Source organism: Carcharodon carcharias, chromosome 2, assembly GCF_017639515.1.
Source record: "Carcharodon carcharias isolate sCarCar2 chromosome 2, sCarCar2.pri, whole genome shotgun sequence".
NCBI lineage: Eukaryota > Metazoa > Chordata > Chondrichthyes > Lamniformes > Lamnidae > Carcharodon > Carcharodon carcharias.
In genome coordinates, this window is record NC_054468.1 from 48,488,079 (window position 1) to 48,513,747 (window position 25,669).

At 40.3% G+C, this 25,669-nt stretch overlaps 1 protein-coding gene across 6 annotated transcripts in view; it reads right to left on the reverse strand.

Moving 5' to 3' along the window:
- Positions 1 to 1,219: 1,219 nt before the first annotated feature.
- The window catches only part of LOC121290348 (ephrin type-B receptor 3-like), a 108,621-nt gene continuing 84,171 nt past the window's right edge, over positions 1,220 to 25,669 (reverse strand). For 2 of the 6 annotated variants that reach the window (XM_041210702.1, XM_041210720.1), the window contains exons 6-16: positions 19,988 to 20,112; positions 19,417 to 19,579; positions 18,889 to 18,997; positions 18,698 to 18,762; positions 17,946 to 18,080; positions 17,604 to 17,851; positions 16,861 to 17,076; positions 15,539 to 15,688; positions 10,801 to 10,994; positions 4,286 to 4,441; positions 1,220 to 3,295 (exon numbers count right to left, since the gene is read on the reverse strand). In XM_041210702.1, coding sequence (XP_041066636.1) covers positions 3,187 to 3,295; positions 4,286 to 4,441; positions 10,801 to 10,994; positions 15,539 to 15,688; positions 16,861 to 17,076; positions 17,604 to 17,851; positions 17,946 to 18,080; positions 18,698 to 18,762; positions 18,889 to 18,997; positions 19,417 to 19,579; positions 19,988 to 20,112 — 1,670 coding nt within the window. In that variant the 3' untranslated portion in view covers positions 1,220 to 3,186. Of the gene's footprint in view, positions 3,296 to 4,285; positions 4,442 to 6,235; positions 6,337 to 10,800; positions 10,995 to 15,538; positions 15,689 to 16,860; positions 17,077 to 17,603; positions 17,852 to 17,945; positions 18,081 to 18,697; positions 18,763 to 18,888; positions 18,998 to 19,416; positions 19,580 to 19,987; positions 20,113 to 25,669 lie in introns of those variants that run through there. The other 4 variants (XM_041210711.1, XM_041210736.1, XM_041210744.1 and 1 more) reach the window with 4 other exon arrangements.

Sequence of the window (25,669 nt, forward strand, 5' to 3'; positions counted from 1 at the left end):
GTAAAAATCACCCTTTCAGAAAATGAGTTCAAATGCACTGTTAGTTGCTTTTGTTGGATCTGAGTTTGAAAATTGCAGCATTAAATTAGTACCATAGACTGTCATATGGAAAAATAGGTCATTGGAATAAAATCACTTCACGCTGAACACAGCAATGAAACCTCTTGGTGAAAAAAAATCTTAAAGCAACATAGATTGAAATTAAATCCAGCTATTCCATCAAATTGTCAGAATATTTGGCATCAACATAATAGCCTCTAAATATGCAGGCTTAATCCAAACTGCTTTCATCAAGTAAAAGGAAATTATGAATCGAGGATGACATGAAGGCCATTGTACAAATGAGAATAATTTCCCCAAAACAAGAAACAGAGGACTCAGCAAGGTGCTGGTAAGAAAGTAGTTTCACAATGTAAAGATCACAGGATACTTGAATCCGTCAACTTCAATTGTGATTAGTTTTACCAGTTACAGGCTGAAGCTGCAAGGGTTCCTAATTATATTGGAGCATTCCATTTCTCTGCAGGTGGATGAACTTTGCTTCCAGGACGACAGTAGTAACACCTCCTGTTGACCAGTCACTAGACAAGGGGTGGTAATAAAGAAATGTACAAAATACACTCTGCTATTCCAAACACTAGGGGAAGTTTCAAGAAAGTATGCAGCCATTTGGGAGGAGTAATGCTTTACTTCAAAAAATCAGTGATTTCAGCATTCTGCAGTATATACTTAACAAATTGAATGAGTATAATCCACTCACAAATAAGATTGAAGATTTGTTGTTAGTATTCATCATGGCATTGTGAAAGCTGTCCTCAAATTCAGTGACATCCTCAAATTGTCACATATATTTGTCAATCAACTATCAGTCTTAAAACAGTAATACTAAATTCCTAGTTGACTTGTATCAAATAGAAGAATTTGAAATTTAAACTTTAATAATAAACTTTATTTTTCATTAGAAAAGTTCTTTTTTTGTCATTTTACTTCATTACATTTCTACTTCAGGTCACTATGACTCGTTTTTATATATAAAATAGGCTGCATTGCCAAGAAAGTCTTCTTTAAAAACAAACTCCACTCTTAACTAAGGATGTCTCCTACAGATTGTTGTAATGAATCACTACTATAAAACATTGCATTACCAATTGTCAAACGCTGGCAATGGCATTGAGTTTGATGCACAAAACAAAAGAAACAGGCACAAAGAAATACCATAAACTTCTTAAATAATTTAATTGCAAAAGTTTTTTTTAAAAATATTTCTACAAATGCAAGAATGCATCATTTTTCACCATTAAATACATCTCAATATTTTAAAAAGTTTGCAAAATACTATACAGGTATGTTTTCCAAAGTGACTGGAAGACAGCCATTAGGTCTTTCTACAAAAGATTAGCCACTGTAAGGCTATTACAGAAATACTAAGTGGAAAGATTACTTGAGAGGAAATGGTGGGCCAGGTTATTAAAGCTTGCACCAAATTCACAGCAACATAACCAAATGTATTATCTTGGTCACAGATGTCATGCAGACACCGTGAACGACTACTGAATAACCTATCACAACAAATAGTTTGAAATTATTTTTTACAACATCGTGTTATCTTACAGAACAATTTGGGATTAAAGGTCTACTTTTGTGATTTAGGATTGCAGAACATCAAAAGTTAACTGTTGCATTCTGCACATTTTGCCTTGTCTATGTACAATATAGGCATATGCCATTTAGAGTGGCAAAATATACATGGTCTGTATTTATTGTTTAAAGCCCACACATTAACAAAGGAAAATATCTAATAGTATGTACAAATGTACAGTCTCCTCTGCCATACTTTCTTGGAATATTGAGTAAGGGGAGGTTTGCGGATGAACTAAGAATGATGTACTAAGAATACAACCTAAATTAAAAATGCTTATTGCCTTTTCCATATTTTGTTCCACAATTACAGACTCTCTGCACTCAATTGTTTACAAAGGTTTTATCTGTTCTTTAGAAAAAATAAAATTTCCTGTCTTTTGGCAATGACAACAAAATTTAACAGCACTTGATTAAACAGATGGCCATGAAGTTTCTTCAGTCATGTACAGTCACTCATTTTTCTTGCCAGCTCTCACAGTTAAAGGTTCTAAATCATTTTGGGGTTTAGTCTCTGCTTCTACCATTCCGAAAGTTCTGTCCAACTCTTCTCCCATAGGTGACAACTTCATAAATTTCAGATGGAAACCAAAGAAATCCCAATAATAAAGTCCAGAAGAAAGGCTCTGTCCTGCATTACAGCAGTTTTGAATCAGTCAGAATCAGTTCATTGTTGAGGCTCCTGTCATCCAACCTTACCCAGGTGTTACTTGATTGAACACTGTAAGAGCTGTTTCATACTATTCTTGGCACAGCATTTCCTTCACTTGCCAGTGCACAGGTAGAGCCAATACATCCAGTAACCATAAATTATAAGAACACCTGGAAACTTCGAGTGAAATCTTATATGCATGATAGCTAGTCATGTTTACTTTCACTTCCCTCTCAAGATATAATTATCTTGATGCCAGTATTCAATACTCAAGTGCCACACAAGTTGTGAAGAAAGGTCATTTTGAACGAAAAGGTGTAAGCACACCTTGAAGGCATTCCTGTTTAGCTATTCCAATCTGGTTTTATTGCAAGCTGAGAATTAGGGACAAACTCAAGAGTCTAGTTACAAGGTTGCCACGCTATATACAGAATTGTTCAATTTTTTTGTTTTTCTTTCATAGATGGTGCTCTGAAGGAATGCAACACACAAGATGAGTTTCAAACCTGTGATCCAATATTTTATGTGGCATCTTGACACTTCGATTTTAAATAATACATCTTCAATATGAAGACTTAATGTATACTGGCTTCTGGGCAGATCTTGCCTCCTGTGGCAACTCTTGATAATCTTTGATATTGTCACAGGTTTGATGCAATAGGAGTAAGATTCCATGAAACAAACCAATTGCCCAGAAGATATAACTATTTTCAGACTGCATTCCTTACTGGAGCCCTTTCAGACATTTTTCAATTCATGCTACAATTATCCTTGAACTGAGGGTTGACTTGAAATAATAGTTCTAGGTGCTCCACACAGGAAAAACTGGAAGCCAGGCACTGCACGCAATTATTCTACTTGACTTCAAACTTAATTAGTTCCAGAGTCTCTTGCTGTCAGACCTGCACTGGAAGCGTCTGGTTCATCTGTAACCTCATGTCCTGAATGCTGCCGAGAATCTTCTTCTGGTGCCCAGCCAACGTTACTCCTATCCTCAGCAAGTCCCTGCAACAGAATGTACATTTGTTACATTTTCTTTGGCAAGTTATTTTGATTGTCTTCCAATAACAAAATACAAAATATGTTTAATAATTCAATGCTGATGTCCTCAGAATGTTCTTTTTGCCTCCAAAGCCATGAAAAGTTCATTTTCCAAAATGTATGAGGAATTTAAAGGCAATGTTTCACAAATATCCTAATTACTGACTTTGGTTTATGACATTTCTTTTTGTTACTTCTCTTCATCTTCTAATCTTCACCTTCTAAGGTTTTTCTATTAAGTATAATACTTTTGAATTATTTATTTTTTTAATAAAAAGAATATAACTAGGATTACACAATATAGCCTTTAAATGAATCCCAGCTAGTTTATTGACATATGTCCAATGAACATTGGGGAGTTAGATTTTTTTTTGGAATTGGAAACTGTCCTTTTTGATATCTCTCAATCCCAACTTCTCACTTATTAATACTATGCGTAATATTCCTGATCTACAAATAAATTCTATGGCCTAATGAAGAAAAAAAAAATACATGTAATTATTTGGTCCCAGTGATGGAAAAATACTTGTAAGTATTTGATATCCTAAAACTCAAGCATGAAGCCAGTTCCCCTTCAAGTCACACATCATCCTGACTTGAAACTTCCTTCACTGTTGCCGGGTCAACAACCTGGAACTCCCTTCCTAACAGCACAGTGGGTGTACCTACACCAAATGGATTGCAGCGGTTCAAGAAGGTGGCTCACCACTACCATCTCAAGGGCAATTAGGGGTGGGCATCAAATGCTGGCCTTGCCAACAAAGCTCACATCTCATGAGAAAAATATTTTAAAAATAACTTCCACTTGGTATTCTAGGGACATAGTCTACACTTTATGTATAAAGCAAATCTTGATTAAAATGACTGCTCCAGTTGTGCATGTTTTTGTCTCAGCCTTAGTTCATAACAAATTTCATGAACAGGCTAGAGAAAGTGATGAGGGTAAATACTTACTCTGCTGTCATCTGAGCAACCAAGTCGAAAGAGGTGAACCCAGCATTAATAAAATTCTCCTTGTACCGACCCATTTTAATTGCATCTAGCCAGTCTCCCACTGTGGTGAATGTGGTGTAGTCAGGAACAGTACGGTCCAAAAGAGGCTGGGAAGGGCTGTGGGGAAGATAAGACAAAATCAGTCCACACCTAAAGCCCTGCTTACATCAGTATCCAGAGTGAGTCTGAAACAAGTCACTTCAGGTACTGAGCTTGATAAGGATCACAGCTGCCCTGTTTACATTACTTCTCATAGCGGTTCATTTCTGACCATTGATAATCGACTGAGCATGTCTATACTGCTTCAAGATGCAACGTGGTGAAAGTGCTAACATCAACTGCTACTGATGTTTCCTGTTAACATCTGAATTGCCCATGTAACTATAAAGCTAATGTGTCAATGTTACTTCAAGTTTTTTTTATTTGCAGGGTCCTCACTCTGAAGTAATATTCAAAATACAATTACAAGTTACTTGCCCCTTGACTAAAAAGACTTGTTTATATGTCTCTTGTTCACCTTGAACTATGTGTTGAATTTTAACTGGACAAAATACCAGAAAGGAACAAAATAATTCTTCAACATCAATGATGAGTGAGATGGAAAAATTGAAACAAACCTCAAAGAAGTGAAATTGGTGAAGTTAAGACAGAAGAAATGGAGGGAGAAACAGAGCATTTTATTTTTATGTTTCTTATTGTTCAGTGATGAAAGTATTCAAGTTCTGACCAGATGGTAAATGGAATTTTCCAGCATCATGTTTATGTTGTAACCTGCCCTGGGGAGAATTTCTGTGTCGACTACTCTGTATACTCTGGCACAGTTTATTCTGGAGCTGTGTCTGTGTTACAGTGACAATGTTATGTAATACAAAAAGCTTGCCAACAGCTAGAAGTCCTTTGTAATACTTCTCTGTTGAAGTTCTAGTTGTGCAGTTTTAGAGAATTTTGTTTTATTCTTTACTATAGCTGGATTTTGCAGTGGTAACGATGATGGCAAAACTGTCAGCATTCACTGCCATTACCCCTCTGAAACTGACAGCAACTTCTGGAGTCTGCATACGCACTGTTAAATGTTGAAATCCAAAAGCTGCTGTCAGTGATTCTACCCTTCTTCAAGTGGTGCACTGTTAAGGTCCCCCAAGATGCAGTCAATTAGAAATCATTGACTGACATGAACTTCCAATGTTAAGCTATTTGTTTTGCTGTAAAGACTCTTGAAAAAGTTATACCCTGTTTAATGAGGTGTAACTGATTTTAAAGGCATACGGGTTCATAAATACTGCTCAACAGCCTCATTGGCCCTGAAAGAGTACTTTCATATTTATTGAATGTCAAATTTCTCCATTATTATAAAAACATCCTGTATATTTTTAAGTAATATATATTGTTAAGTTTGTTTATGATGTTTTAGCTTTTACTTTAATCTCACTTGTATACTCAATCTTATATTTGTTACTCATAAAATTCAAATTAAAAGTGAAGGGAGTCACTGGTTGTTACTTCCTTGTTTGCTGTCTTAATTGTTATATTGTTTGAATATGTCAATTTTTAAAAAAATCATTCATGGGTGTAGGTGACAAGGTCAGCATTTATTGCCCATCCTGAATTACCCTTGAGAAGGTGGCGGTGAGCCGCCTTCTTGAACTGCTGCAGTCCATGTGGTGATTGGCTACTTGCCCTGCTTGATGACATTACTGCTGTTGGATACCTGGAAATCACTGTGGGCGGGATTTTCCAGTCCCGCCCACCGTGGGACCAGAAATTCCCGCCGGAAGTCAACGGAACTTTTGCTGGTCTGTCAAATTTTCTGTCCTGCCCGTGACGATTCCCGCGACAGGCGGGACCAGAAAATCCCACCCCGTGACTTTGGTGTCAGATTGAAACTGACATCAGGAGAAGTGAAATCCACACCTCAGAGATTGCTAAACCTTTGTGGGCAGCCTTCTTCAAGGTCAGTGGTGAGTGCTGTTGCTTCACTGCTGTCTGTGAAATCCAGCCCTAGGTGTCTGATCCTTTACATAGGGAACCAAAATCACTGTATTAGGTTTCCTTCATAACAAAACAATAAGACATTAGTTGGTTTCTTTGTATTAAACATATTAAAATATATAACTTCAGTGTTTCTAGGTACAATACATGAAAATACAGCTGTAGCATTTATACCTATAGCACATAGTTTAGCCAGACTATATGTATATAAAGTATATATATGACACGCACTGAAACCTGAAGAAGATAGTTCAATAAAAAACTACAGTTAAATAGAGTGAGAACAATTAGCAGTGAGGACATCAGGAAAGAATTTGAGGCACTGTTTAGTTCAATACTATACAAAGGTTAGTTTGCTTTGGACATATAAAGTGTTTTATGAGTGTCAATTGCCAAAAAGTTCCTACCAAGGAATCCACAGAAAGATTCAAAGATAATGTAAAACAGACCATACAGGAAATGGATGAGAATTTTTGAGGAAACAGATCAAGCAGGCATGATTAGACAGCCCTAGTTAATGACCCATCCTGTCACATGGGCCAATATTGGAATTAATCTGTTAACTAATGATGACATTTATGATACATACATGATTAAAAGCACAAAATGTATTAGCCCCTTTGGATATTTGGGACTGCGGACCATATCATTGACAGCTGAGCATTAGAGCCAGGATAGAGGTATGGAATGAGTCACGGTTGTGGTAGACGTACTGTTACTTAAATAAAATAATTAGAGGATCTGTTTCTCTTCACCTCCATGCAGGGGCATGTAGTACTTTCTCAAAGGCAGGTTTCATTTGTCCTTAGTTGAAGGAATAAAGAAAAATGTCCCAGTCTCTTTCAGAGCACAAATCCTCTTAAGTTGCTTTTTCATTTTTTTCCCCTTAAAGTTTGAAAATTAGGAAAATAATGCCTGATAGGCACTCTACATATCATTCCTTACATATGCTAAAGCTGAAATGGCCATTCAGCGCATGTGTTTCATTCACTTTCACCTCCAGCAGTGCATGGATCAAAATTAGGATCATATGAATCTAATTTGATACATCTTTTTTGCTTATACACAGAGGGTGGAGAGAAAAGAACAGATGTCTTCAATCTTTCATTCTTGAATAAGCAAACAAGTACTAGGCAGAACCCAAGAATCATCTTTTCCACCCAACCACCCAATTTTGCCTACTTTCCTAATAATTGCTGATTAAAGTTCCATTGGCATTCACAAGCCCCTAGTAAATCAGCAAGATGACTATGCTATTGTATGAACTTAGACAGTGAATTCCAGCGGATAATTCATTGATGGGAGGGAATCATAGCCAAATCCACCATCATTCTCACCCAACATCTATACAAAGAAACACTTAAGCTTTAGAGCAAACACTGTGATCAGCGTTAACTGCACTAGCTGCTACTAGCTGTTCCTCTATACCCAGCATCAGTTAACTCAGCAGGCTCAGGATTTGACATGAAGATCTAGAAATAGACTGTGCCCAGCTTTGTGTGCATGAGGAATTTAGTTTGCGCCCTCCCATCCTCCAGCCTAAATACTGGAGTTTTCAATGTTCCTGGCGAAGTGCGAACTGCCTGCCAGGCAAGAAGCTTGGGCTGCTACTAGTGTCACAACAGCCCTCAGACAAATGGTATGTAGGGGGTCAGGGATTGGAATCTGAGTTGGGAATTGGAGCCTAAGTTGAGGGTTAGGGGGTGCTTTGGTCAGGGCTCCAAGCCAGTGTTGGGAATTGGGGATCAAGGCCGATATTGGAGATGAGAACTGGGATCAGGGCCTGAGAACAGTAGGGCATCGATGCAATAGCTGACAATGAGGAAGGAACAACAGAGATAGGGGATGGTGCTCTAGTGGAGTGGTGATCTAGTCCTTTGTTGTGAAGCTATTGGCACACCCATGCTCTTTGCAGCTCCACGTTTATTTAAGTTACTTATCTCCTTTGATGCAGGCAGCTCCTTGAGCTGTCTCCGTAAATGCAACCCACAATGGCGCAGGCTGCCTCAAGGCAAACCAAACTTGGTGAGGGCATTTCAATAGGTGTTAGCCCTTTAATTGCATACACAAAGGAGCTTTAAAAATCGGGCTTAAAAACCCAAGAGAAATAGCTGCTGAAAATTAGCAGGCAATGAAATAAGAAATTCGCCAAGCTCCTCCTCCCAAAATGAGGAGAGCACATAAATATACAGGTGTGGGTAAAGACTGCCTGCTTTTAGTCCTTACCCATTAGGGTGAGTGGTGCACTTCTGAGTGGAAATCTGCACATGTTTCCTTGAACCATTTTCTATGCCAGAATAATCTTTTTCTGCACAACTCATGGTTCATTTACACACTGAGTAATCTAGTAAGCTCCGAGCACAATTTGTTAATACTTAACTAGAGCTCCGAAGATGAGTCATACTGGACTCAAAACGTTAACTCTGTTTCTCTCTCCATAGATGTTGCCAGACCTGCTGAGTTTTTTCAGCACTTTCTGTTTTTATTTCAGATCTCCAGCGTTCGCAGTATTTTGCTTTTAATTAATGCAAGTGTTTATGTCTGAACTTTATTAAATTTGCTTTAAAATACTGCACTTACAAATGAATGAAAGAATACAAACAAAGTTGCATTAGTTACGTAGGTGGGCAGACAGGTTAGCTGGTGAAATTCAATGCAGAGAAATATGAAGTGATTCATTTTGATAGGAAGAATGAAGACAGGCAATACAAACTTAAGGAGTGCAGGAAAAGAGAGAACAGCATGCTTATGCACACAAATCTTTGGTGGTGGAAGGACAAATTGAAAAGGCTGTTGAAAACGTATATGGGAACTTTGACTTTATAGTTTGAGGCATAGAATACATGAGCAAAATGGTTATACTAATCCTTTATAAGACATTGGTTAGACACCAGCTGGAGAACTGTTGTTCTACTTAGAGCAGAGAAAGTTAAGGGGAGATTTGATAGTGGTGTTCAAAATGGTGAATAGCTTTGATAAAGTAATTAAAGAGAAAGGGTTACCAGTGGTAAAAGGCTCAATAACCAGAGGGCAAAGACCTAAGGTGATTCCTAAAAATCCAGCGGTAACATAAGGAGAAAAATATTTATGAAGCGAGTTGTTATGATCTGAAATGCACTGCTAGAAAGGGAAGTGGAAGTAGAGTCAATTCTAACTTTCAAAAGGAAACTGGATAAATGCTGGAGGGAGAAAGATCTGCAGGGCTATGGGGAAATAGCAGTGGAGTGGAAGTAATTTAGATAGCTCTTTCAAAGAACCAGCAAAGAGTCAATGAGCTGAATGGCCTCCTCGCTATATCATTTTCTGATCATAGAAAAAGCTGATCATGGCTACGTGGTAGCAAAAAATCATTCTTTTGTTGTAGACTGCAAACACTGAAAAAACAGAACATGTCAATTGTCCATCTGACCAGATTTTACAGTGCTGTGTCAACCAGATTTTCTTCTTGTACCAAATTTGAGCAAGTCAGTCCTGAAGTTTTATCTGTAGGCTTGTGTTGGTCTTGCCATCAATGTTAACTCTCATATCTTTCATGACCCCCCTCATTCATTCTAATTTATGCACAAAGGGGTTTTAAAAAAAATCCTCAGTGCTTCATTACAGTGAAATTAATTATTTTATACTCTTCAAAAATCCTTAATCATTCTGCCATGAAAGTTTAATTTACGTTTTGACAAGTGATTCAGGTAGAATTGGAGATTTTCTTTTGAGTTGAAGGCTTCATCTCTGTGACTAGAAGCAGACTTCATCCAATAATCCCCTTAGACTTATATATATATATATATATATATATATATATATATATATATTTTAATTAACTTGTCTAAAGCTACTGAAAACTTTCCAGGGCTCATTGTTTATTCCCATCATGCTGATAAGCATTTTTAAAATTTTGTGCATCCACTCATGTAACTAATACAACTTCATTTCTATTCTTCCTACATTCTTTAGCTTGGTTTCTTATCTGTCTTATCAATTAAGGGTCACCTGACCTTACGACCTTTAGTTCAAAACCAAGAAAAGCACTTCATTATTGTTTCCTGTCTATCATTCATCAGTAAGGATCTAGATGCACAGACAGAAAGAAAAGATCCAAGCCATTTTGAAAATCCTCAGTGTCTCTCCTTTTGCTGAAGAGTCCATATTATTTTTTGTGGTCCCACAGGTCATCTTACATGACAGGCATTATACCAAAGGCCATTAGATAACCAGGGTCATGACCTATACATACTCCATGCTTGAGCAGCAGGCACCAAGATCAAGATACTAAAGTTGATCACTTAAAATGTCAGTATTTTTATTTGTGATTTAAATGTTCTTTCATCAGGTGAAGGTCTTTTTTATGGCATCCTTATAACTTGAATAAACTAAGGTTACATTATCAAGTTTAATTATTAAAAAGGTAGGAAATTAGTCAAAATCAAAAGCTACTGGTACATTTATATGTGACTTTGGAAACAAAATTTCCACCTTGTAATGAAACATACCCTGGATTTGCAATGGAGACGACCTTCAAACTAGCTGCATTCCGAATGAGTTTGTCCAGTGTGTTTACAATCTGGGCAAATTTTGGCCGGTTGTTACGATCTTTCACCCAGCAGTCCAACATCAATTGATGTAGGGCAGTTGGACAGTCCATTGGGGGGGGCAAACGATAGTCCTGTTCCACAGCATTGATAACCTGCAAGGGAATCCAAAGCATTATAAAAGACTGCAATATACCAAGCTCATTTTCCACAGCTCTCCAGACTCTATAATAGTGTCTTTGGAATGAAAAACCACAAATATCACTCTATTATTTGAGTGGGAAGGCAGACAGAAACCAGTTTAGCATCAATTGTAGGAAAATTCCTGAAAAACATCATCATAGAGTGCCTGAGCACTTGGACAGATTGAACTGATCAAGTTGAATCAACATGGATTTCTGAAACTATGTCACTTCTGACTAATCTAGTTGAATTTTCTGAGGAGGGTTTCTAGCATAGTGGATAGTGGAATGCTTATATATGCTGTCTACATGGACTTTCAGAAAGCATTTGTTAAGGTTTTGCACAAGAGATTATTAACAAGAATGAGAGCATTGGAACATCACTGCTCAAGTTCCTCAGGGTAGCATCCTAGGCCCATCTATCTTCAGCTGCTTTGTGCTTCCCTCCATCTTAAGGTGGAAAGTTGGACTGTTTGCTGATGACTGTACAGCGTCAGTTCCGATCAAAACTCCTCAGATGATAAAGAAGCCCATGCCTGCAAGCAGCAAGAACTGGTCAGCATTCAGGCTTGGGCTAATAAGTGGGGAGTAACATTTTAATGATCATCTCCAATTAGATGGAATCTAACCACCTCCCTTTGATATTCAATAGCATTACCATCGTTGAATCCCCCACTATCAACATCCAGGAGGTTACCATTAACTAGAAACTTAACTGCACCAGCCATATAAATACCATGGCTACAAGAGCAGGTCAGGGGCTGGGAGTTCTGTGGTGAATAACTCAGCTCCTGACTCTCCAATGGCTGTCCGCCATCTACAAGGCACAATTCAGGAATGTGATGGAATATTCTCCACTTGCCTGAATAATTACAACTCCAACAACACTCGAGAAGCTCAACACTATTCAGGACAAACCGATCCAATTGACTGGCACTCAGCCACCTTTGTAAAGATTCATTCCCAATACTGGTATTCGAGGAACTGCTGGGGAAGAGGCATCTGTTACGTCTGAGTCAGATGACAAACATCCTGCCTCGTTTTCTCCTGCGAGTTGAAACGAGGCACCTCAGCTTCCCTCCAGGTGCTGCTTCCCCTCAAGGAGTCAGGCCGGGGCCCCTGGGGGCACCCTAAGGGAGGAAGAGTGGCAGCTGGACACCCCTAGCTCATCCACTCAGGAATCTCAGAGCCTGTCCCCTCCTTCCGAGTCCCCTTTGCTTGTGAGCCCCTCAGCCTCATCCTGTCACCACAGAGGGAGCAGCTGGTCAATGAGTGATTCTGAAGGGAGAAGTATGTGCATGCCTGTGTGTGTGGCACGGCTTTTGGAAGCTTGTGCATGCACTCCCCCACGCATGTGGATCCTTCATGTATCACACTCATCTCAATGTCCTGAGCATTTTCAATGCTGCTAGCTGGGGTTCACTTTCAATGTCCATCTGAGCTGACCTGTCACTCTACCTTCGGTCATTCTCAGCACTCCCTCATTCCATGCCCTCAGTTTACTCCCCAGGAGGCAGTCATGGACTCATCAGTCCTCTCTTGCACGTTCATCTGGACATCGCCCTTTCCGGTCCCCTTCCCCAACTTGGAACCCTTTTTCCCCACCACCCCACCCAGACTCCTTCTCCCTTGGTCCTCTGTACCCCCTCCAGACTCCACCCCCATTTAGTTCTTCCACTTTCCTGAATCCTTCAGGCATTCTTACTTTTTCTGCCAACCTTAGTCCATTCCCCCTCCCAACTCTTTCCTCCACCCTTACTGCTTTCTCTAGCCTAACTCTCTCCCGTCTCTGCACTCTTTCCTCCTCTCTGACTCCTTCCCTTCTCTGCACTCCTTCCCCACCCTGGACTTTCTCCTCTCTCTGCACTCCTTCCCCCCCGCTCCGAGCTCCTTCCCCTACACCTTCTACCTCCCTTACACATACCTCCCCATTTGCTCTTTTCTCCCATTACCCCCCTCCTCCCCTTGTACTCCCTCTTCCCTCCCCATCTCAGCCACTACCAACCTCCCCTAACGGCACCTTCCATTTCCCTCTCCCAACCTCATTCCATCCTGAAACCTTCACTCCTCCCCTCCTAACCTCACCTCATCCTGACACCTTCACTCCTCCCCTCCCAGCCTCACCTCATCCTGACATCTTCACTTCTCCCCTCCCAACCTCACCCCATCCTGACACCTTCACTCCTCCCCTTCCAACGTCATCCTATCCTGACACCTCTTCCTTTCCCAGTCGATCCTAGACCTTCTTCTCCCACCCCCCCCCCGCCGGTACAGCTTCCTCTCCCAAACACAACTGGTCCTTCCTGTCCACTCCCTTGACCATCGTCCTTTGTGAGCTGACCCTCAATGGTGACTTTCTACCTTCTGTGAGCTGCTTCATGTCAGAGCCATGTCCATGAGAATCCACCCAGCATGCCATGGATGTCCCTCCAGTGTGCCGTTGCTGTCGGGCTCCAGCATCTTCGGCTCCTCAAATGTCCGCAAGGCCCTGGCAGTGAGTCCCGGCTTCTGCACGTCAAAACGCGTTCTGCACTGGTGTACAATCACGCCAACGTGGACCGACGATGCAGCGGGGTGGGGGGGTGTTTAATGATTCCAACAGGCTGGCCTTATAATGATATGCAGATGTATTACAATGAGGTCCCTGACACCCAATGCCATATTGTCCACTCACGTCGCCAAGCACACCCGATGCCAGCGGGCACGGAAAATTCCATCCAATGAGTCTTTGCAACTCTCTTCCTCAAAAGGTGGTGGAAGCAGAGTCTTTGAATATTTTGAAAACAGAAGAAGGTAGATTCTTGATAAGCAAAGGAGTGAAAAGTTGTCAGGGGTAGGTGGGAACGTTGAGTTGAGGCTACAATCAGTTCTGCCATTATGTTACTGAATGGTGGGGCAGGCTTGAGGGGTCAAATGGCCTACTCCTACTCCTAATTCATATGTTTCTAAATTGTGTAGATGCAAGAAGAAAGCCAGACTAAGTGATGGAGATAACCAGACTAAATGATCGAGTTCAATGTGAGGATGTGTGTGGGGATCCACTTTGTCTCCAAGAAAGCCAACTCAGAATACTGTCTCAATTATGCGAGACTGGGAGCTATGAATAAGCAAGGAGATTTAGGTATACATAAATCACTAAATGCTAGTGCACAGGTATAAAAAGGAATGAAGAAAGCTAATGGAATGTCATACTTTATCAAGGGATTGAAATACAGAATTGCATAAGTAATACCTCCATTAAACAGCATCTTAGGATAAAAGTTTCAGCTCGGTGCCTGGCCCGACCGAGCGTAAAATGACACGTGATGATGTTGGGCTAGCGTCCCAACGTCATCGCGCACTTTTGCAATAGTTTGGTCAGCAGGCGTGCACAGGAGTCGGCAGCGCCCCCGCCGAAAATCAAAAGGCCTATTAAGACCATTAAAAAGTTAATCAAATGAAATTTTCACTGCCTGTCCAACCTTACGGTTGGCGGGCAGGCAAAAAGGCCAAGTGGTCTTTGCACTTTTTTGGAAACCTCATCCACGAGCGGGATGAGGTTTTCAAAAGCAAATAAAAATAAAATAAAATCTTTATTTTTTCATTAATAACGTTCCTGCTCATGTGACAGCTTATGAGGGGATATGTTTTATAACATTTATAAAATCTTTATTTTTTTTTTAAATCAGCTCTGTGCCTCAGGGAGATTTGCAAGTGGCTCTTGCGCACATGTGCGAAGTCCGCGCTCGCCCCGCTCACACACCCAACCCCCCCACGGTCCGCACAGGCAGCGCTGAGCGCTGAAGCTCGCCTTTCAAGCCAGGCAGGCCTTAATTGGCCCGCCAGCATGAAATCGCCTTCCGATCCTGATCGTCCTCGCCCGCACCCACTGAGCCCACCTGACAGGAGTGAAATTCTGCCCTCGGTTAGAGCTCATCTGGAGTATTGTGGTAACTTTCGGGGACCAAACCTCAGCAAAGATACACTGGCTTGTTTTGAAAGAGACAGACTTGGTGAGTTACCAAACTAATCATATACAGATTTTTGAATGAAAGTACACAGCTTGATAAAATCCAAGATTTGGCAGATATTCCAACAGTCCAGCTTCTCCATGAAGGCTGCATGTGGTACAAGATCAAAAGCCTCACACTAGTTGATAAAAGCAACGGAATTGGATTTCTCCCTCAGCCGCTTGATATTCTGCAATTTTATATAAAGCCTGACTTGCCCACATCATTCCCTTTGAGAGAAAAATGCAGCCAGTTCCTTTCTGAACATTTTGTGAGATCAAAAGTATTCAATGTGCATGTCATGATTTCAAACTAAGGAACAATCTTAAGAACTGTGGATGTGTGTGAGATATTAGGTAGCTTTTAGCCTGAGGTTTTCCTTTATTGTGGGTAGAAACCATCATAAGTAGATTCTGGAGTATAGAAGGTATCCTTATTTCATTAAAAGTGAGTAAAGTTAGAGAATCTAACACTTCAACTGAATCTCTCATATAATATGTTTGCCTGTTTATCAGCTCAAACACTTACATCTTGGTTTGACATGTCCCAGTAAGGTCTCTCTCCATATGACATCACTTCCCACATGACAATTCCATAACTCCATACATCACTGGCTGAGGTGAATTTGCGATAGGCAATTGCTTCAGGGGCTGTCCATCTGATTGGAATTTTTCCGCCCTGGTAAAAAGAGAAAGTTCTGTTCAGTTTCCCTTTATTTTTAACACATTACAAGTTACATGCAACTTAAAACAAATGTCTCCTTCTTTTCAAGAGCAAACCATTTTAGCAGAAAGCTATAGCCTCTCTGCCATTTTACATCTTATTACTCCATTCACTGATGAGGGCAGAAGACTTCAATTTTATAAATTACAGAAAGGATGGGGACTATTATCAACTGCTGTTTCCCTGTTTCTCACCTGAAAAATGGAGACCGGCAGAGGAAAATCAAGTGGGTGCCTTGGAGGTCCCTTTGAGTCCACAGCCAACGTGATTAAATTTTCAGGCATGGCTTTTAATAGCATGAGGTTGTTTATCATCATCATCAAAGGTTTATTTATTTAAGATCACCTTTTGTCACAGCTAAAGGCTGAAGTGAAGTGAATTTTCCAATCTATCATTTTAAATATGTAAATTGGGTTGCTAGGACCCTGACTGCCATTTTCATCGATTTCTATGAAGCATGTGCTGTTTGCACTAGGTCTAATTGTAGGAGGTGTTGAATGGCCTAACCAAGGGTCATTGAAGGGAATGGTGAAAGCTGTTCCAAAAACAGCAGGGGAAATTTTTGAAGAGAATTTTTGTAGTACGTGGAGAAGCAACAGTGCTTCCTTTGGACCCTACAATGCTACAGCACCTGAATGACAGCCCTTTCTTGTCCACCTACCCACATCAGTTCTCCCTCTCCCAGTAACAGGCCTGCTGCATTCGGGAGAAACAAGGTTACATGTAGCCTAACCAGTGGCCTTGGCCCTCTCCTGATAGCGTCCTCCCCTGAACTTTTGATCTTCCCCTGACACTGTATCACCCAGTCCTCTGGTTCACCAAAACAATAGCAAATTTAAAAATAAGATACTTGCAGATTTCATAAAAATATAACATTGAGAAACAATGAGAAGAAACAGCTTTAACAATGAAATGGAATGCTTTCAAACTGTGTGTTGGTAATTAAAAACATTATATAAAAACAGCGCTTGAAGTGAATGTTACAACACACAATGAAAAGTTTTATAATTTTTATCTTCAGATGTTTTTATGATTCATTTGCAGCCAGTATAAAATTTACTTTCTTGTATTTTAACTACCTCATTTCAGAAAGAATTGCACAAAACATAACCCATTCTTGCTCTTACCAGTGAACTTGTGTAGGTTGGATCAGTCGGATCATCCTCTAAAAACCTCGACAACCCAAAATCAGACACTTTGCACACAAGGTTACTGTTGACCAGAATGTTCCTGGCTGCCAGATCTCTGTGCACATAGTTCATTTCTGACAAATATTTCATCCCAGCTGCAATTCCTCTTAACATGCCAACCAGCTGGATCACTGTGAATTGTCCATCATTCATCTGAAAAGCAGGCAAAATAACAAGCAACAGGGTCAGAAATTCTATGAAGAAAATGTATTGTATTCTGTTTCTGTAAAGGCAGCGGAAGAGAAGCTTGGGTTTCTTCGAAATTCCTGAGGCAACCCTGATGAAAAAATGACATCCCTTCAATCAGGTGACTATAAAGTACACACCTGCACTGTACCACACAAAGAAATCTGCCAAGTGTGCTTGTATTTATTTACAGACCCTCAGTGAGCATATTAACCCCTGTCATCAAAGCATTTCACTTCAACTTAGGGAACCCATGAAATTCTATCTAATTGAATGTTGCTGTGTCACATTTAATCTAAGTTTAGAGGGAAGCCATGTACTAAAAAAAAATCATGCATAATAATAGGGGTAAAGTTCAGCTTTGATGGGGTATAAAGTGGTGGTAGCGGATTGGCTGTCCCGCCTGAATTTTCTTTCCGTAGATTTCAACTAGGCAAAGGGCCACTTGATAGAGAACACCATTCTATGTAAGGGGCCTTTAATTTTTCACTTACCCTGAGGAAGGAGTCCAAGGCACCATTCTCCATAAACTCAGTAACAATCATGACGGGACGGCTTTTAGTGACCACTCCCTCCAAATGGATAATATTTGGATGATCAAATTGTCCCATAATACTGGCTTCACTTAGGAAATCCCTTCGCTGTCTTTCTGTATAACCAGCCTTAAGCGTTTTTATGGCTACAAAAATCTCCCTTCGCCCTGGAAGTTTAAGGCGTCCTCTACATACTTCCCCAAATTCACCTGCACAAACAAAATTACAAATTAAATTTCAAATTTAGCATTACACAAAACATAGTAAATTTAGATATGTTTTAGTATAAGAGATTGTCAATGCCTTTTAGTCTACCTGCTCCAATCACTTCTTCAATTTTTACGCAGGATACATCAATTTCCTTGGCAAATTCTCTGACAGCTTCATTTGGATCTTCATAAGTGAAAGGATCAATGTATACCTTCATTCCTGGTGTGACTATTATTGCATAAGGAAAAGTGATAAATAGCATTAATGGAGAAATATGCATTACACTTTTTGGAAAATAGAAATTGGACCTCATTGTACCCATTTTACAAGCACAAAATGAGAAGAATCGAAGTTGATTTTCAGCCATCCTGAAAACAGTGGAAGGCCCTTATCTATGTTTTCAGTGCCATGGAGAAAGTGTTTTGGGATGAGCAGACCAGAAGTTGGTCCTGCTCCAATTAGGATTCTTCAGATTCCAATGCAGCTACCAGGAGGAGTAGGAATGCTCTCCATGGTTCCATAGTACTGTGAGTTCTTCGTCCCCACCCTACCCCACTCAACTCTATTCCATTCTGCACTTATCAGCACTTACAGGAAGCTGTTACCATTGAACAGCCTGAAGTTCAAAAAAACTGAAATGTTTGAAATGCCTATGGAGGCATAACAGGTGCTTCATTTCACCAACATATTGAAATGAGCCCTGAAGCTCAATTTTGGGTTACTCATGGGCCTCCTGCTTGAGCCATTTGCTGCCTACACAGCAGTGATTCTAGGCCTGAAAACGTATTGAGACAAATTTCTGCTCCAATGTGCTCCTTATGGAAAAGTTTCATGAAAGAACTTACTGTGGCCGGTGCTATATTGTTGGAGTTTCTCAGTGTATTCTGACTCAGTGCCACTTCCACGTTTCCTTCATTCAAAATAAGGAAAAAAATCATTTTATGTAAAACCTCTATTGTGATACCAAAAGCATTAAATATGCACAATGAGAATTCTTACAAAAGGCTTTTTTAAATAAGTGAAAATATTTAATTACCTGATGCACACAAATGCAATGACAAGCACTGCTACAATAAAAACCAGGCCTGCAGTGGCAGAACCTACAATCAGGGGCAATTGTTCTTGAATGCTTTTCCCACTCTCATCTAAATGGAAAAAAGACAGGTTTTAATTAAGAGCCCAACCAGTGAATGGTAGTTTCACAAATAGAAATAAAATCAAAGAAATGCAAAGCCCATAACAATCTGAATATTTTTGTATGTACGCTCCACTTTAACAAAGATTTAATCCTGGTCTTAAATCATCATCTGCTTCCCACGGTTCTATATAGTATCTGACCTCTTAAGGATTTATTCATTATTTTCCTTAAATCATTTGACAAATGCCACTAATAAATTATAACAAATGTCTAAAAATTAAAAGAAATTCAGATTACTCATTTTTTTACAATACTGATAATGCATTTGACATAGTGTTAATAAATTATCAGCAACAAATTTAACTTTATGTCTCCAAATACTTTTATTGAATGATGCCAGCCAAACTCTAAATAAAATAGACATACTTTCCGTCAGTGTCTGGAAATCTACAGGTTCACTGTACTTTCCATATCCAGCCACTGTCCTGGCGCGCACCTGAACTCCATAAAAAGCTGTTGGTTTTAACCCTTCAATACGAATAGTGTTTTTCTGACTTGTAATAGTCGATGCTGTTGATTCATCTTGGTCCTGGATTAAAATAATTGTAAAAATATGGAGGAAAAAGTACGGGGTTAATAGTTATGTCCAATCCACAGCTCAGCAGCCATGTGATTCAGAAAGTCAGGCTTATGAAAAAGTTCATTTTTTGTGAAAAAAAAATGATGAATTGTTTGATGCATTAGTGAGAAGACTATGCTACAAATGACTTTTTAAAAATACTGTTCGTATTCTCTGCAATGTAATTACTAAAATATATTCCCTCATGAACAGTTTGAGAGGTTTTACAACTTCTTTTCCCAGTAATCAACAGCACCAGGCACTGGTAAACAACTGAAAATAATTATCGGTAAAAGATTGCATCAGTGGTCTGGGATTCATGTTACTAAAGTACCAGCATGCCTTATCTTTTCAGCTTGATGCACAGCCTTACTGTACCTTTTCACGATATTTCAGTTCATAGTCCAGAATTATGCCATTGGGTTTTTCAGGTGCAAGCCATGATAGAGTCATGCTGTTTGAAGACGCACTCAATAAATGTACCATAAGCACAGGAGAAGGAGCTGCAAAGAATGCACAAGCATTAAACATTGCCAACACATTTTTTTTTTTAGTTCCTGCCACCAAGCACTACCAACAGAACAAAAGGAGTTTACATTACAGGAGATCTTTTGACCTGCTGCATCTTTGACAGATCTTTACAGCAATCCAAAACAAATTCCATGGGGAGAAACTTTTCCACGTCGGGTGGGCCGATCGGGAGCGGCCGCGGAACTGGTCGCCGCCCGTAATCGGCTTCATGCTGCCATTTTACATGGGTGGGCCAATTAAGGCCCGCCCAGCGTGACGCACGCCCGGAAGTGCTCAGCGCTACCTGTGCGGGTGGTGGGAGGAGGGAGACTCGGGGCCTGCGCTCTTTCACGCAGAAATCTCCCTGAGGCACGGAGCTCCTCAGGGAGATTAAGTTCTAACTGGAACTTCAAAATAAAAAAAAAGTTCAAAATCATTTACACATGTCCCTCACAGTGTCACAAGAACTGGGACATGTTTATCAAATGTTTGAAAAATATTTATTCATTTAATAAACCCTTCATGAAACCTCACCCCGCCCATGGATGAGGTTTCATGAAAAATGCGAAGGCCGCCTGGGCTCTTCACCTGCTCGCCAAGCTTAAGGTTGGACGGGCAGCCCTCTCAAATGGGTTAATTGGTTTGTAAATGGCCTTAACAGGCCTTTGACAGTTCAGTGGGCGTGCAGCCGACTCCGGTGCGCGCCCACTGAACCAAAGATTGGAATGATGCGCGGTGACGTTGGGGCACATGCCCGAACAGAAAACGCTGGCCCATGTTCCTGCTCATAGTTCCTGCTATACTCCCCATAGTACTGTATCTTCCTCTGTTTCAAATATGTTGCTAATTTTTCATTATGAAGATGAAGTGGCCACTGCCTCAACAACTCCCTATGCAAATTGTTCACAGATCCAACAACGCTTTGAGAAAGAAATCTCCTGCCACTGTCCTCATTCCCATAGTGATCATTTTAAATTGGTGTCTCACTGAATCCTCAGCTAAGAATTAATTATTTGCAATGCGCTCTGCCAAAATTGTTCATAATTTTAAAAACCTCTCTTAAATCTCTAAACATCTACCTTTGAGCCAAGCTTGACACCTAAAATGTATATGAATTTCCCTTAGCTTAAAGCCACAATTCTATAAAATTGTCTCATTTGTTCAACCACAAGGACAGACATTTGAAAGCATGTCCTGAGCAGCTGCATACTTCCATGAGTGATGAATACGATGAAGTCTGTAGTAGGATATGTCCCATCTTGTGAGCACAGTTATTCATCACATCTCATTGCACTCATGGCACATTCTATTTATAACAACAGTATTTTAGTTACAACTGCAGACAACAAATTCTTCTTGTGTATAACCCATAGTATGTTTAAATTATTTTATTAATTTCATTCTAAACTCGTCAGTTTCATAAAAATTAAGCAAATTAACTTTCTTTTAATTTGCAATGGATTAATTAGAAAATATTTTAAAATGCATTTTAATTATTTTTCATCCAAGATTATTATCTTAAGGTAATTACTCTTAAGATAATTATTTTTCATCACTAAGGCCACTTGTTTCCACCTCTATAAAAGTGCCTGACTCGACCCCTGCCTCAGCTTATCTGCTGCTGAAGCCTTCATTCAATATCTTTGTTACTTCCAGACTTGATTATTTCAATGCATGCCTGGTCAGTTTCCCACTTTCTATCCTCCGTAAACTTGAGTTTGTCCAAATCTCTGCTGCCCATGTCCTAAGTTGCACCAAGTTCTGTTCACCCATCATCCCCATGCTCACTGACCTATATTGGCTCCTGGTTAAGCAATGTTCCACTTTAACATGCTCATCTTTGTTTTCAAATCCTTCATTGTCTTGGCCTTCATTATCAGCCCATAACCCAAGATATCTGCGGTCCTTCACTTCTGACCTCTTGAGCAACAACAATTTCAATCGCTCCATCATTGGTCATAGTGTGTTCAGCTGGCCTTGGCTCTGAACTCTGTAATTCCCTCCCTTAAACTCTCTTTCCTCCTGTAAGACGTTCCTTAAAAACTGCCTTTTTGACCAAGCTTTTGACCATCGGCCTAATATCTCATGTGTTTTAGTGATAAATTTTGTTTTATAATGTCCTTGTGAAGTGCCTTGTGATGTTTTACTGTGTTAAAGATGCTATATAAATACAAGTTGTGTTTTTGTGGTTAACTTCACATATGTTCGCTTGCTTTCTAATTTATTAGTTTTGTACAGCAATCTACGTTAAGAGGGATATTGTATCTTTCTCTGTCAATACAAGGAGTCAAATAGAATTGCAAGTGTACAGAACAATTTCCATCATCCTGCTGCAGTGTTTAAACCCAAACTATTTTGAAAGTTTTACCTATAGAGTGAAAGACTTCAGATTTCCTCCATTTGCAGCTCCTGTTGCGCAATTCCTCTAATCCAGTCATGCAACAATAGAAACTAATACCGTCCATTAAACACCAATCAATGGACAAATTACATACATACTGCCTAGAGCTAAGATTCCCTTAACGGCCTAACCCAGAACATAGTCATCTGTCTCGCAAGGCCTAATTACAGCTACGCCATTCAGCACCTGGACTGCCAGTGTGAATTCCTGTCTGACAAAGCCTGATGGCATCCCACCAGCTGCTTCAGGCTGTGACTTAGCAGGTCCCCTAACACCATTTCATTGTGTCAGACTTATAACATAGAAAGTGCCAGATGACTGAATATTCAGGCTCTAATCACTGGAAGATAAGCTACAGTACAAAAGGGGAGCTTAATGTGAAAGTCAGACAAGTCCTAACCCCAAGGATGGTCACCCTCAAATAAATCCTCTCTTCTCAAGAGTCGAAAGCTTTCAATAATTGGAATCAAGGGTTTAGGAAACCTACAGGACTGTTGTCATTGCACACAGAGCATAATCTTTAAGCAGATATAAAATGTGAATGCGTGTGTCTGCTAAACACATTTAAAAATCTAACACAAGTATCGCAAACTTGGTGCAAATGCATTTTTTTTGTGCAACAAATGCGTGTCAAAGCTCTGGCCTGAATTTTTCCCGCGTCGGGCTGGCTCGGTTGGAGTGGGTGGGGACGGTTGAGAAACCGACCACCACCCGCCATCGGCACTGCACCGCCATCGTACGTGGGCGAGCCAATTTATGCCCGTCCAGTGTAATGCGCGAACGGTCGCGCTAGGCACTACCTGCGCAGGCAGGGGGAGGAGGGAGAGTCAGGGCCAGCGCTCTTTTCCGCATGCGCTCGGAAGAGCGCTACAATCTCCCTGAGGCACGGAGCTGCCTCAGGAAGACTGAAGTGGTTTTAAACATTTTTTTTTTTTACATACTTGGGAAGAATTTTCCCATTGGTGAGTGGGGGCACGGCATGCTCACCGGTGCGTGAAATGACAAGCGGTGGCATCGGGCAGGCGTCCTGACATCACTGCGTGTCATTTAGATTGTCAGTTCAGCAGGCGCGCAGCCGCTGAACTGTCAAAGGCCTATTAAGGCCATTAACAAAGTAATTAAAGTTGTTAAGAATGCTGCCCATCCAATCTTAAGGTTGGCGGGCAGACGAAGAGCCCAGGCAGCCTTTGTATTTTTCATGAAATCTCATCTCAGGGCGGGATGAGGTTTCATGGAGGGTTTATTAATTAAATAAAAGTTTTTGAAAAAATTAATGGACATGTCTCAGCTCATGTGAGTTTCACATGAGGGAGCATGTCCTTAAAACTCTTTTTCACCTTAATTAAATTTTCCAGGACTTAAACTAATCGCCCTGAGGCAGTGCACAGCGCTTCCGGGTGTGTGTCATGCTAGGCGGGCCTTAACTAGCAAAAATTAAATTAAATTAAAATAACTGGCCCGCCCATGTAAAATGGTGGTGCGCACCTGATCGGGGGCGCCAATCGGGTTCATGCCCGCTCCCACCTGCCCCCGCATTCAGCCCATTAAAAATTTAATGAAACACGTCCGCTCATGTGACTGTGCCACACGAGATGGAACATGTTTTTATTTTTCATATAAACTTTTTATTTAAGTTAAAAATGTAAAAGCCACCTAGCCTTTTCGCCTGCCCGCCAACCTTAAGGTTGAATGGGCTGCGTAAACTTAAATTAGTTACTTCGTCAATGGCCTTAATAGGCCTATCAATTATCAGTGGGTGCGCAACCGACTCTGGTGTGCGCCTGCCGAACAACACATCACGAAGCAGCGCAATGGCATCAGGATGCAAGCGCCTGCGCTGATAAGTCCTGGTCTGCATTTTTTCAATATGCATGTTTTCTTTGCAGCCAAGAGCTATAATACTTCGGTTGTAGTTTCCTTTTAACAGCGTAAATTAAATATATTTGTTGTTTTTTACTACGTGGGCAGGGCCAATGATGACACTGATAGGGCTAATTGTCCTGCTGCAACCAATAATTGTCATCTGCACAAGCAGAAAGTCCAGACATGGTTGCTGCAATAACTGAATTTTAATCTTCCTGTGTCGGTTTCAGGTAGTGTACAAAGGTGCTTTTGAGCTGGTGTGATAGGCCAAGTTGGAACAGGGCAGAGCTAGTTGGGATAGTGGAGATGGATGGAGATGAGGTATAGTAGGGGAAAGAAGTCTTGAGTAGGGGTGGTCTACAGGCCCCCTAACAGTAATCAAAATGTAGGACAAAGTATAAAAGAAGAAATATTGGATGCTTGTGATAAAGGGATGGCAATAAGCATGGGTGTCTCTAATCTACATTTAAATGGGAAAAATCAGATTGACAATAGTAGCCTGGATGAGGAACTCATAGAATTCTTTTTAGATAGTGTCTTAGAGCAGCACATTCTGGAACCAACCAGGGAGCAGGTTATATTTGACTTGGGATTGTGTACTATGACAGTATTAAATAATAACCTCAGGGTAGAGGCACCCTAGTTAGCAGCGACCACAATATGACTGAATTTTACATCCAGGATGAAAGGGAGAAGAGTGGGTCTAAGACTAGTATTTTAAACTTGAATAAGGATGACTATGTGGGCATGAAAGCTGAGCTAGCTGAAGTTAACAGGGATACTAGGCTGCTGGATCAATAGAGAAGCAGTAGCAGACATTTAAGGGGATTATTCAGAATACTCAGAATAAGTATATTTCCACTATAAAGAAAAATTCTAAAGGGAGGACCCACCATCTGAGGTTAGCCAAAGAAGTTAAGGAAAACATCAAATTTAAGAAAAAAAGCATATAACTGTGCAAAGATGAGTGGCAGGTCAGATGATTAGTCAGAATATAAAGAATGGCAGACAACTAGAAGGTTAATCAGGGGAAAAGAGTAGGTAAAGTGAGTGTTGGTCCTCTAGAGAGTGAGGATGGGGAGTTAATAGTAGATAATAAAGAAATAGCAGATCAAATGAACAAATATTTTGCTTCTGTCTTCATTATAGAGGATATAAAAACATTCCAGTAATAGCTATAAATCAGGAGGTGGAGGGGAGAAAGGGGCTTGATGAAATTACAATCACTAGGGCAGTGGTACTGAGCAAACTGATGGAGCTGCAGGCTGACAAGTCTCTGGGTCTAA